The following is a 14,153-nucleotide window of genomic DNA, read 5'->3' on the forward strand; positions in this document are numbered from 1 at the left end:
TCTAGTAGTTATTTTTAATAAATATGTATTTATTTTGTATACCAATTATTTTATTATTCCTTTATGTTCATTATTACAGGTTTGATATATTTAATATTTGACAGCAGTATAAGATACCTGGGAAAATGATCGAAGATCATTTTCATGGCGCCCATGATTTGTTAGATTTATTTATCTTGTTCGTCTTTAGAAATTATTCATCTTATTCCTTTTCAGTACCTTATTCTTATTTTATTATTTCACCTTTTGGTCATAATTACTATCTACATAGAGCTACTGTTCTTCGACAGGCATGCAAATGAGCCGTATCCATCCTTGAGTGTCAAGTGGTTTTCTTGCATCTCTTGCTAGCCAACTCTATTCAGTTTGCCTCTGTCTCTTCCCACTTCTACTTCTATCCCTTCTAATCCCCCTTTCTTCAGTACTACTGCACTTTAGTAGTATTTTTTTTTTTTATTTTTCTTACTTCGGCTTCAACCTAGAAGCCACGTCATCCTTTTCTTTATACAGCCCATCTCTCTACATATTATGTCTCATATATTTGTCCCATAGCTTACATTTAGTTACCCAGTCTTTTCTTTTTTTTTCCTTACTTCTGTTGGAGTACCTATATCTTTCTTTTTACTTTCACTCCAACAGAAGTTTTCTTCTTTTTGTTACACTGGCGCCCAACGTGGGGCAACCGTTTTATGGTTCTAAGACAGTAGTTCTTTTAGTTCAAATTTCTTTTATTGGAATTTTCTGTTTTATTAACTTTTTGATATCTTTGTATACATGTTACTTCTGATTTATTTTTGGTCTTTAAAACTTTACGAATACTAAACAGGTAGACTTATGCTGCTTTTGGTTTTGATTAGTTTATTTCGATACCTCATTTTAGTTTTAGTGGTACAGCTCATATCTTAGTTTGGATTTTGTATTTTTATTGGAAACTTATTTATGTATTTAGATTGAGTATACATAACTGACATTATGTTCTATTAGTATAAATTTTTATTCCTTCTACCAATGGTAGTATGTTTGCACGTACAATAAATCGTTGACTATATGCATATTTTTTTTCTAGTATGGTTATATTTTACACCTAACTAGAAATTATTTTCAGGATTTAGGTACTTTATTTACTTTATTGATTTGATTTTTATATATTTTACTGGCATTTTTGATTTGTTGGTGTGTCGCTAATATTTTCTCCATATGTATATTTGTCTTACAAACTTTAGATTATATTTTATATTTGTTATTTTTGATATTTGGGTTCTTTGGTAAGACAGGCACACACCACAAAGCAATATCAGTCCAGAAAATAACTTCTATACATGATACGTTGAATTCGCATGGTTCGGATGATTACAGATGGTCATCCAAATTATTTTTCTTTAATTGGTAGTGTTAAACATAACAATTATAAATATTGTATGATAAAGTAGTTCCATTATCCATCTCAGTTTCTAGTTTTGTTAATGTTGGTAATATTATACCAGTGTGAGTACCATAATATACCTAATGCTTATATGAATCAGATACTTTAGGTTGAGATTCAAATATAAATTCTTTATTAGTTAGGAAACATTGATACTATTTTTCTATTAAGTTATAGAACAATCTTCAGAAGAAGATTACCTTAACAGTGTTGTTCAAGCTAATCTCTTCTTCTGTTTGTCTTTAGCTTAGCTCAATCTCTAGTATGGTTAGAAATTTTAGTCTGATATTTTTTTTATCATCCGATAATGCAGGTACCTACATACATTGCTTGATTTCATCTTTGGCTTTGTTGTTGATGACTTTATTTATGAATTTATTACTTATTGGTTTAAGTATTATGTAGTACTTTATGTATGAGTTTATTTTTTTTTGGTATTATACATGATGCATTTTAATTATTAGTATGAGTCAATATTGTTGATTGCTGATCCTGTCAGTAGGATTACACAATTAATAATAGCTTCACTTGTATTTTTGTTTAGTTTTGCACACCTAACCCCTAAGTTAGTAGGGTTGTTAACTTATTATATATTTATATAGTTGGATAGGAAAGCTCATACAAGTACTCTTGTTTAATATGGATATTATGATGGAACTATGTTACACTACCATATCTCAGGTTATGCGTTATATTATGTTGAATATTTGATTACTTTTTTTTTATATTATTTCTATATCTTGTTCTTGGATTTGCCATAGTGTAAAGATGTTGTGGTTTATAATTTGTTATTGGGTTACTCTATTAACATTTGTCTCCAATATCTTAAACACTTTATAATAATTTATATCCTTATATCCTACACACTATGATTCTGAAATTAGTTTGGAAGTTTGAGGTATGTACGGATTCTTAAGTCTCTAAGTCTGAATGTATGCATGGTATGTGGTTGTATGCATAATGTATGTATGTATGGATGATGTATGTAGGTATGGATAATGTATGTATGTATGAATGATGTAGGTATGTATGGGTGATGTATGTATTGATTTCTTCTTTTGGACTAGTTTGTCATTACTCTGTTGATACTCTGATTTGTGAATGCGTGGGTTCGAGGTTGTTGCTCAGCAACTGATCACTGCTGTTCGATTGACTTCGTGATCTATGTCTTTCATGGCTGAGTACGCAGATGTTTTTTTTCATCATAATATTTCTGGTCAGGAAATGTTGGCCACATTTCCTAACCATTCTTCTGTAATTAGTCCAATTATTCCAGTTACATTTTTACCATTTGATAGGGAAGTGTTTAGTTGATGTTACGTCTCGTACTTCATAGTATGTCTGTTTGTTGACTATCCCTATACATCGTAGATCCCTTAATTTAGTATTTGAGGTGTTTAGACAAATGAGTTGTTCATTTGAGTATATTCCCATTCCTTTCCTTAGGCATTAGTTTTGTTATTTAGATTTTGGAACATTTCCTGAATAATTCCATGTATGTGAGAACGCATGAATCTGCAGTTTTATTTAAAACTTGTTGCTCGTTCTCGTCAATTTTTTTTTCTTATCACTTATCCTATTTTTTTTTTCCTATCACCTATCACATATTTTTTTTGCCTATCACTTATCATGGTGTCATAGAACTTATTACTTCACCATTTATTCTTTTCCCTTTCTTACTTATTCTTACATTATTAGTACTTTATCTGTGTCTGGCTATTCTCATACATCTGTTGTAGCAACATGCTATAGTTCGCGAATACCAGCACGAATTAAGTTTATGTAGTTTCTATAATATTCTAGTCAATACACTTTAGGTATTTATCTTACCTTTGATTTAGTTTGGTTACATCTCTGTTACTTAGTCTGTTAGTAATTTATTCTGACTTATTTTGATTACTTAGTTTGGATAGGTTCATATTACCGGATGAGGGTGTATGTAGACCTAATTTATTTATTTTGTTCAGTATTAGTTACCATTGGATCCAATAATTTAGTTTATTTAGTATTAGTAAGAATTGGTCTATAAATTTGCCTGATCGTTCTTCTTTGGGTATACTCCTATATAAATCTGGTGTCCATTGATAGTCCGATTCTGGATAAGTGTCCGATTCTTCATTTATTTTGTGTATTTAGTTGGATAGGTTCGTATTACCGGATGTGGGTGTACGTAGACCTGATCTGTTTATGTGGTTTAGTATTGGTGTGAATTGGTCCATAAATCTTCCTGGTCGTTCTTCTTTGGATATGCCTTTTATGAATCTGGTGTCCACTGATAGTCCGACTTTGGATTAAGTGTCCGATTCCACATTTATTTTGGTTATTGAGTTTTGGATTCCTTTGGTATGTTCAGTATTGGTATTATTTGGCATTAGTGAGAATTGTTCCATAAATCTTCCTGATTGTTCTTCTCTGGATATACTATTATGAATCTGGTGTCCATTGTTAGTTCAGTTTTGGATAAAGTGTTCAATTCTTTACTTATTTTAGTTACTGATTTTTTTATTCACTTTGATATATTTTCTTGTGATATGGTTCGAATTGGCTCACACCTTTTCCTGGTTGTTCCGTCCTTGGATATATCCTTTATAAATCTGATGTCCATGGATAGTTCAATTTTGGTTTTAGTGCTCAATTCGACACTTAGCATTATTATGAACTTTACTGCAATATTTAGTTTTGTTTGACTTTTAAGCAATAATGTGTTAATATTTGGTAGCAGAGAGTAACATAGTAACATTTTAGTATGAGTTTGAGTCATGTATTGATTTATTTTTCCTTGACCATTAGTTTATGCTCCTTGGTAATCTTGCGAATCAACGTGGATTGTTAGACTATTGTAAATTTAGTTGTTAATATTTTAAGTTAGAAAAAAAAAATTTTTTTGTTTAAAAATAAATTTTTTTCCCGAGTAGGAGGGGATTGTAACGGTCCACCCGTTATAATATCATTTTTAGCGCTTTAATTATTTTTAAAATTATTTTCTTTTGACCTCCCATTTAAATTCTTTAATTTCTCGTAAAGGACTTCTCATGTGACGTCACACTGTACGGAACATAGTTGAACCGTTCCTTGTCATTTAATTCGTGTTCCGTGAGAGTTTGACGTCTTCCTCGCTGAATGAGAGAGTAATGCTCTTGACTTGACTGTGAGCTGTGGTTCGAATCGGTTATACCAATGGCGGGTTGATAATTTCAACTATTTAAATCATTTTTGTTAATTTCCAAGTGAAAAGTTATCTGGAGCCTGGAGTATGGAAACATATGTGTAACTCAACACCTCATGGAATCTGGATAAGAATCAACCCGGTAAAATATTTAGTTTTTCATAATATTTTTTTTATATAGCCTGGTTTTTTTGTGATGGAACATTTGATATATTAGGTTCATTGTTAAATTTCTTAGTCAACTCATTATTTGGATTTTATGTAGATTATTTCGATTATTGAATATTCATTCAAGGAAAATTATATATTAATATATTTTTTGGTTAGACATAACCAAACATATGCAATTCTCAATTAATATTGGAAATAATTATCATTTCTCTGTAGGTTTTAAATTTATTGAACATCCAATATTTTTATAAATTCTATATATTTTTACAGATATTCCCTCAGATAAATCATATTCAAATTTCACATTCATCATTATTTGTTCATGTTTTCACACTCAAAATAGTTCAAGGTTACCTGAGATTAGTTTTTGTTCCATTTTAATGATCGGTTTTTCTATGTTAATGCTTCTAAAAAGTTTCCTCAATTATTTCTTCTTCCCTTTACTTTTTGCTAATGTCTAAAATGGGAAATAAAACTGGGAATGTTTTTAGCCATTTGGGAGAAACCATAAGATGAAGTCATAGCCCCTTCTTTGACCACCTAGGGAAACCACCACAGCCACAGTCAAGTCAACATGGGGAGTAAGTCATTTTTGGGAACAAGCTTTTTGGGAGTATTCCAGCTCCTTTTCGTCCTGCCACCTGGGCCTACGGAGGGCATGGGACCGCATCATCTTGATGCTCATTTCTGAGGATGCAGCAGCAACCTCTTTAGGAGTCGTTTGGGAACATTTAGTGTTGTGTTTTAAGTAACTATGGTTTTTATATATCAGACATTTATTTGATACATTATGTTTATTAATTATTTTTTTTTCAGATTTAGCGTACCTTTGTTTTTATATGACATATTTGTATACTATGGTATTTGGTTCCCAAACTTTGTATCTACGGTAACTTCTTGTGCACAGGAATAAGCCTAGAGAAAATTAGGTTTTTAATACTTTATTATTGGTTTATGTAATTCGGGTAAATTTATTTTTTAATATTACTAGCTTGTTTCCCAAATATTTTACTATTATTCGCTTTATTCCATTTGTTCGGTTAATTTAGGTCATCGTCGGTATTTATCTCAACTTCATTTCTACTTTAGTCAATTGTATATTTAACTTTATTTATTCATTATTGTATTTTCCCTTAGTGAGGCTTGGGCCTAATTATTTGTAGTATTTTCATCTTTGTCAGTTTCCTTTAGTTGTACGTAGCAGGTGTACTATAACCATTTGGTAGAAGACTTATGTAATTTTGTACCCTATATGTTAGTGAGAGGTACTTATACCTGTAATTTTGTAACAGATAACATTATTGTTGTTATCTTAGAGATAACTTTTTGTATAACTTATGTCATTTTAGAGTCACATGATATACACTTTGTGTAACTCAGAGATTGTCAAAAATCTAGTAGTTATTTTTAATAAATATGTATTTATTTTGTATATCAATTATTTTATTATTCCTTTATGTTCATTATTACAGGTTTGATATATTTAATATTTGACAGCAGTATAAGATACCTGGGAAAATGATCGAAGATCATTTTCATGGCGCCCATGATTTGTTAGATTTATTTATCTTGTTCGTCTTTAGAAATTATTCATCTTATTCCTTTTCAGTACCTTATTCTTATTTTATTATTTCACCTTTTGGTCATCATTACTATCTACATAGAGCTACTGTTCTTCGACAGGCATGCAAATGAGCCGTATCCATCCTTGAGTGTCAAGTGGTTTTCTTGCATCTCTTGCTAGCCAACTCTATTCAGTTTGCCTCTGTCTCTTCCCACTTCTACTTCTATCCCTTCTAATCCCCCTTTCTTCAGTACTACTGCACTTTAGTAGTATTTTTTTTTTATTTTTCTTACTTCGGCTTCAACCTAGAAGCCACGTCACCCTTTTCTTTATACAGCCCATCTCTCTACATATTATGTCTCATATATTTGTCCCATAGCTTACATTTAGTTACCCAGTCTTTTCTTTTTTTTTCCTTACTTCTGTTGGAGTACCTATATCTTTCTTTTTACTTTCACTCCAACAGAAGTTTTCTTCTTTTTGTTACAGCTAGATGGCTTGAACATAGTTCCAAGTTTTAACCGGTAGCGTTAAACCGTTTTCACCCATTAATTTGACTCGTTAAAATAGGCTCAATAGCAACGAAGATTGCTCCTTTGACTATGTTGTCATGTTTGTTTTTTCTCTGTTAGCCAATCGCCATTCATTCGATTTCTCTTATGTTTATGAAACAGCGCGTTTGTTTTTATGTTAACGTATTAATTACATCCTCACCGTTCCAACTATCATACGTCTCGATTGGACGAGCCATCGCGCCTCCCCCCAGCGCCCCCCGCCCCACCACTGGACTTTAGCGATTTCTTACTTTGCGTTTGTTTTTTGTTAGCATAACGAGACAATAATGACCACAATGGACCTTAGCGATTTAGTATCTTGCTATGTGAGACAATATTAACCTGAATGGACTTTGGCGATTTCGTACTTTGCGATGTGAGATACATGGACTTTAGCAATTTCTTACTTTGCGTTTGTTTTTTGTGTTACGACACCGAGACAACAATGACCAGCATGGACTTTCGCGATTTCTTACTTTGCCCAAAAAGATTCAAAATGTCCAGAATGGACCTCAGCGATTTCTTATGGGATTTTACATGGCAAAATAGCCAGAACTGTCCTAGCTCCTTTACTGGGGGAATTTCTCCTTTTCCCTCCCCGTAGATCCTCCACTGACATATTTACGAGGTTCTTTTAAACAATATTTTTTACATCTGGATTTGGTAACACTTTAGAAAAATTCACGTGTCTCCACTGCTCCGCACAGAGATAAATTCAACAAAAAAAATTATGAAAATCGGTTAAGCTAGTTAAGTTATAAATGGTGCAGTTAATACGATTTTGCGACTGTGTTTTATATACATAATATTTTTGAAATTTTTATACTTTTTTACATACAGGGTGGGGCATTAGTGTGACAAAGTCAAATTAACCGTTTGTCGTAAGAGATACGAAAAAAAGTTATTTACGTAAAAGTTGGGGCACACAGTAACATAATTTAAAAATATTTTCAACTATACAGGGGCGTCCGTATTGACAGGGTGACACAAACTTATGTTTTTTTAAATGGAACACCCTGTATATATTTTCATTTTTGGATTCTACTCAATGTTTCCTTTCTTAAAATATAGGGTTTTGTAATATTATACGAGGTAGTTTAAAAGATAATTACGTTTTTTTGTTAATTTCGTAGCAACATTTACACCCTGTAGAATTGTAGTGATTTGACATCAAATTTTCTGTTTACTTTCAAACGATTTTTAATATAGTCTACTTTGTTAAACATTAACAGTATAGCGAAATGTTTAATTTTATTATACAGGGTGGATCGAAACTTGGATTGAGTATTTTCTGAGTTTTCTTAAATGGAAATGGAATGTATTTTAGTATTGTAATGAAATGATATTTTATGGTACTTTTTATTTCTTAAGCATTCCCTATACCTAAGTGTTTTACTTTGTAAGTTATTATAACAAAAATTACGTGACATTTTATTAGGTGGCTGTGAAAATATCCAATCAAAAATAATTTTTCGAAAAAAAATACATAATAATCTAGCCTGACCCTTAATTTATTAATATTGGATGGGATATCCAAATACATCCGTAGTTAAGGTTGTTGGTGCTTAAAATATTAATCAAACCTGCAAAATTCTCCCTAGTTGGCTATGATACAAAATTTGCTTAAACATTTGACATTATACTATTTATATAGTTCCAGTTGATTTGTTACCATTACCAATATTAATTTTGCTAATGAGGAACTGATTAAATGGCTTTGTGTTAGGAGAGTGTAACAAAAATGAGCTACTTACATTAAAAATTTATCATCAGCAATTCCCTGATAGACGACAAATAAGAAAAGAAACTTTTAGAAGTATACTAAAACGGTTTTAACAGACTAGATACTTAGATTGTAAGAACGGTTGTCCTAATATGCAGATCCTCAGTGACACTAAGTATTACATTTAATTCCTGTTTTCTTCATTTACAATAGTTTTTGTTCTATCAGATTTATCATAATCTAAGGGTCCAGTCCGTTGAAACCGTTCTAGTATATTTTCAAACGTTTCTCTTCTTGGTTGTTGTCCATCAGGGAATTTCTAATGAAAAATTCTTATTGCTAGTAGCACATTTTTGTTATACTCCACTAGCACGAAAACCTTATTAATCAGTTCCTCATTAGAAAAATCCATATTAGTAATGGTAACAAAGCAACTGGAACTATAAAAATAGTTAAATGTCAAATTTTTAAACAAATTTAGTGTCATAGCCGACTAGGTAGAATATTGTATGTTTTTATTAATATGTTGCGCAACAACAATCTTAACTACGAATTTATTTGGATATTTCGTCCAATATTAATAAATTAAGGACCAGGCTACGTTATGATGTCTTTTTTTCGAAAAATTATTTTTGATTGAATATTTTCACGGCCACCTAATAAAATTTTTTGTTGCAATTAATGTTTGGCTTAAAGAATCACGAATAACTTACAAATTAAAGCATTTAGGTATAGGGAATGCTTAAGAAAAAAAAGTACCATGAAATATAATTTCATTACAATAATAAAATACAGGGTGTTCTATTTAAAAAAAAACTCAGAAAATACTCATTCCGCGTTTCGACCAACCCTGTATACTAAAATTAAACATTTCGCTATACTGTTATTGTTTCACAATAGTAGACTATATTAAAAATCGTTTGAACATAAAATAAAAATTTGATGTCAAATCACTACAATTCTACAGGCTGTAAATGTTGCTACGAAATTAACAAAAAAGAATGTGTGTGTACTTTGTACGCACGTAACAAGTTATACTTCTACTACATATTATGTGATTTTTAAGACAATACCAAAAATTTTAAAAAAATAAAAGAATAAAACGCACACAAACACATTGAAAAATGACACAAAGAAAAAATGATTTCTGAACGATAATAAGTGTTGGCAAAAATTTTAAATACGCATTTTCTGAAAAAAAAAATTATATAACAAATATACTTACAATCATAACATGCATAAAAAAATAAAAAAATAAAACTTGCATCGGGAATTGAACCCGTGAATTTCGTGGCGCTTTGACTCATAATCGAAGCGTAGACTCACTCGTCCAATCCCACATTATTTATCATGTGGAAAAATACGGTAATTGAACGTTTTACTGTTTGACAGTTGTTTTGAAAATTAAATTACGTAGTTTAAATTTTGTGGAAGAAAATATAAAAATATAACAAAACAGTAAGAAAACAATATATTAGATAAAGATTGGTAGAACTTTTGTTGGTAATCAAATTAAATATGTAAATCAAAGCATTACATACCTACTAGATAAATAAATCTACGCCAAAAAATCATAATTTAAAAATAAAAATCGAACCTAATTTGGGATTTCTCTCTAAAATCCGCATTCTTGAGAAAATAAATGTATGTATTTCAACCTAATCCAAATGTATAATTACAATATGATTATAATAAAAACTACTTACCAAATTAGAATGAGTTTTCCTTGTCCAAAATAGTCCAAAAGTCCATAAATATAGGTATATGAAAACTATTTAAAAAGGCAGTATAACTATTAACTAACTTTTGTTTGTTGTTTCTTTTCACACAAATTTTAAAACGCAACAACCATAAATAATCTAACTACAGCTGTGCCACAGCCGCCATATTGAATAATTTTTGACATGTCATTTGAACATCCAATCAGAACAAAGTTATAATGCGCATGCGCCCGGTCGCTAGGTTTTACCATATAAAAATTCACCCTCTGTCGCCGGTAAAGAAGTATAACTTCAAAAAAACGTAAAATCTTTTAAACTACCTCGTATAATATTACAAAACCCTATATTTTAAGAAAGAAAACATTAAGAAGAATCCAAAAATGTAAAAATATACAAGGTGTTCCATTTAAAAAAACATAAGTTTGTGTCACTCTGTCAATACGCACGCCCCTGTATATTTGAAAATATTTTTAAATTATGGTCCTATCTGTGCCCCAACTTTTACCTAAATAACTTTTTTTCGTATCTCTTACGACAAACGAGTAATTGGACTTTGTCACACTAATGCCCCACCCTGTATGTACCATATGCAGACTTATTAAGAAGTGTAGGATTTCCTGGCCCGTGTTTTGCAATGGTAAATGATTTTCGGTGTGTGCAGGCCATGGTCTAGAATTATTTCTTCCTAGTGGTTCGTCTGCAACTATGGCAGACATAAAAAAAAGAATGGGGTCACACGTCACACTAAATAAGCTTTCTATCGTGCTTACGTAGACAGCATTTGATAAGATCTAATAAATGCTTCTACTTATTTACGAGCATACTATACAACAATTTGCTATAGTTGTTCCATTGTATCTTTGCACATCGTCATTATTCGTATTATAGGAAATAAACCAAAATATGTGAGCCAAACGTACGTCCGTTATAACAATTAGAAAATCTGTAGAAAAATAAAGTGTTTTTATCGAAAATAAGCAAATATATGGTGCAAATATATCGTCAGGTGATGATCCTGTTGTTGGTAAATTTAGGTTTAGCTTTTAGAAGGTTACAAAAAAGAATACGCAATAACAAAAAATGCGATATGAGAAGACTAAAATGTAAGGAAACAAAAGAGACAGTCGCACGGATTCTTTCAGAGAAGCTAAGTAACATGGAGCAAACATATTATATAATAATATATATATATATATATATATATATATATATAAAAAAAGAAAAACCGTTAAAAATATTTAAGAGCATACAGTAGAGATCAAAAGGTAGCAACAAACGCGGTTCAAGATTGCGGTAGTAATTGAATATTTGTCGAGATATTTGCTAAAAATCGATTTTTTATAACAAGAAATCGAAAGTGACTGACTCGGCAACATTTAGCGCGCCTATGAGTATAAAAATTATTGTTTTTGATAGTATAATATCACTGTCAGTGTCGAATTACCGACGCACTGTTGCTTCACTGTCGAAAGTTCGCAGAACTTGCGAAAAACAAAAATATTGATGACGCGCTACTGTTTGCTCTTAATATTACCCCGTTGACGTAGTTTCAGCACTTTTTAAATACCTAAACGTCAATTTAGAACATATATTATTTATTATTAGCAAATAAATAAAACCTTAACCCAATAAAGCAAACACTGACCAAACAAAATTTACAATAGGGCTTTTCATTGATTGTCGCTTGTTTCGAGCTTCTGTCATATGTTGTATAATCTGTGTATAATATTAATACATATATTCTCCTTTTCATGACCATTTTTCAGTGCGTCACAAATTATAGAAAAAAAGGTAAGTCCGTGATAATACACATTTATGACATTTATTCAAGTCAAGTCAAGTCAAGTCAAGTCAAATTTCATATTCTAACATGCCATTTATTTAAATCTGACAGTTGTCACATTTTATTTTCAATTTGGAATAAAAACAAATCAATTGTGTCTATTGCATTTATAAAATGGTATTTTCTTTGATTTGTATAGTCTTATAAATTGTACAGATTATATTGATAATATTATTATTTTATTTAATAAATAATTCTTAATGTTGTTCTAAAGCTATTTCCTTGTGGCATTTTTATAATTAACTATTTTCTATGGGAAATAAGCCACAATTTTACTAAAAAAATGAATTTATTAACGTTTCGAAGCATTTATAAAATACCTTGTGAATGCGAACAATTTTATTTAGGTGAAACATCAAGACCATTAAACGTTAGAATAAGTGAACATCAGTCTTATATTAAAAATAGAGAATTTGATAGATCTCAAATATGTCAACACGCATGGGATAATAAACATAGAGTTCAGTGGAGAGATTCAAGTATAGTCCTGAAAGAATCAGATAGTAAAAAGAGAAATATCAAAGAAGCGGCTCTAATTATGTTAAATGAAACCAATTGTGTCGCAAATTCCTCGGTAGAATGCAGTAGGATGTGGTTACCCATACTGAAAGAGGAAGTCAATAGAAAGAAAATACCACGATTAGTAAGTCAATAACATATCGAGATAGTACAAATTTTATATTTTAGTATTACTTATTGTATACCTATGTATTATTAATATTATTTATAATTTAAACATATTAAAGTCAGAATTTGATATTAGTTTTTTGAAGGTAAATTAAATGTAAGACCAAATACTTACGATGTCGGGATAGTATCACGAGGTTTTTTCCTGGTTTTCCCTCGTGATTTACTGTGAAATCTCTAACGCGAGAATTTTACTGTCATCGTTGCATTTGGTTGTCTTTTTAAAGACAGATCACACGCTATGATTTTTTTGCGACGGATATTCTTGAGTTGGGATTGATTTCATGTAATCGAATGAACTATCTTTTAGTAAAGTCGTCCCAGAAACGCAACTCATAAATATTGGCGATATCATTTTAAAGTCTTCTACTTTAAAATGTATAATATACGTCTGAATTGCCAATATAAATGAGTCAGATTAAATAAATTATTAGAAGAATTTTTTTTACTTAGCAACAACATTTTTGTTTATTTTAGAAGTATTTTGTATTTTGACAACGAAACCCGATTTGGGCTTGGAAACGTTAATAAATTCATTTTTTTTAGTAAAATTGTGGCTTATTTCCCATTGAAAATAGTTAAATAATTATTTTTTGATTATGGCGCCATCTATCGACAACTAGAATAACTAGAATAAATGTTATAAATGTCTGTAATCAGCGACGTGCGTTTTTTTGTGCCACATACAATTTAATGCGTTAGAGAGAAATCGAAAAACTGTTACGCACTGAAAAATGGTCATGAAAAGGCCTATACACGGATTATACCACATTTGACAGAAACTCGAAACAAATGACTGTGAAAGAAAAGCCCTATTGTCTATGTCAGTAGATAAATCACCGACCATCGTTCTATGGCTATATTTGATCAATGCATGGTGCTGTGTATGGAGAGGCGGTTTAAATTAATCAGTTCAGTTTCTGTGAGTAGGAAAGTGACGTAATATAAAATAATTCGTGAATAATGTCATACTTGTGCAAAGATAGAATAGAAGAACTATAATATAAAAAACATATCTTTTCAGTTTGAATTCACAGAATTCTTAAATATAGTATTTGTTTCCATTCTGTAGAAAACATGTATAAAATTAAATAATATACCTACACTTAAAAGTACATACCTGTGGTGGTACATCACTGGTAGGGCTTTCCACTAATGCTTGATATGCTAAATGGGCCTCTTGCGTAACTTTGGACTAAAGGGAAAAATAACCAATAAAGAAAAACTAAATGGAATGAATAAAAAATAAAAAAAATCTAGGTAAAAGTAAAAATAACAGGATGTGGTAAATGGAGATGATA

General features: G+C 30.7%; 1 protein-coding gene and 1 long non-coding RNA gene across 6 annotated transcripts in view; one reads left to right on the top strand and one right to left on the bottom strand.

The window, feature by feature from the left end:
• Nucleotides 1–14,153, bottom strand: part of LOC126888763 (activated Cdc42 kinase-like) — a 1,045,651-nt gene that overhangs the window by 272,237 nt on the left and 759,261 nt on the right. For 4 of the 5 annotated variants that reach the window (XM_050657144.1, XM_050657142.1, XM_050657146.1 and 1 more), the window contains exon 10: nucleotides 13,973–14,047. The exons of the other annotated variant lie outside the window; for it this stretch is intronic. In XM_050657144.1, coding sequence (XP_050513101.1) covers nucleotides 13,973–14,047 — 75 coding nt within the window. The remainder of the gene's footprint in view (nucleotides 1–13,972; nucleotides 14,048–14,153) is intronic. 5 annotated transcript variants of the gene reach the window in all.
• On the top strand, nucleotides 3,047–6,192 carry LOC126888767 (uncharacterized). Its single transcript, XR_007699627.1, has 2 exons — nucleotides 3,047–4,731; nucleotides 5,252–6,192. It is a non-coding gene; the product is annotated as an uncharacterized LOC126888767 (long non-coding RNA).

The sequence above is a fragment of the Diabrotica virgifera genome, chromosome 7 (assembly GCF_917563875.1).
Source record: "Diabrotica virgifera virgifera chromosome 7, PGI_DIABVI_V3a".
Classification (NCBI taxonomy): domain Eukaryota; kingdom Metazoa; phylum Arthropoda; class Insecta; order Coleoptera; family Chrysomelidae; genus Diabrotica; species Diabrotica virgifera.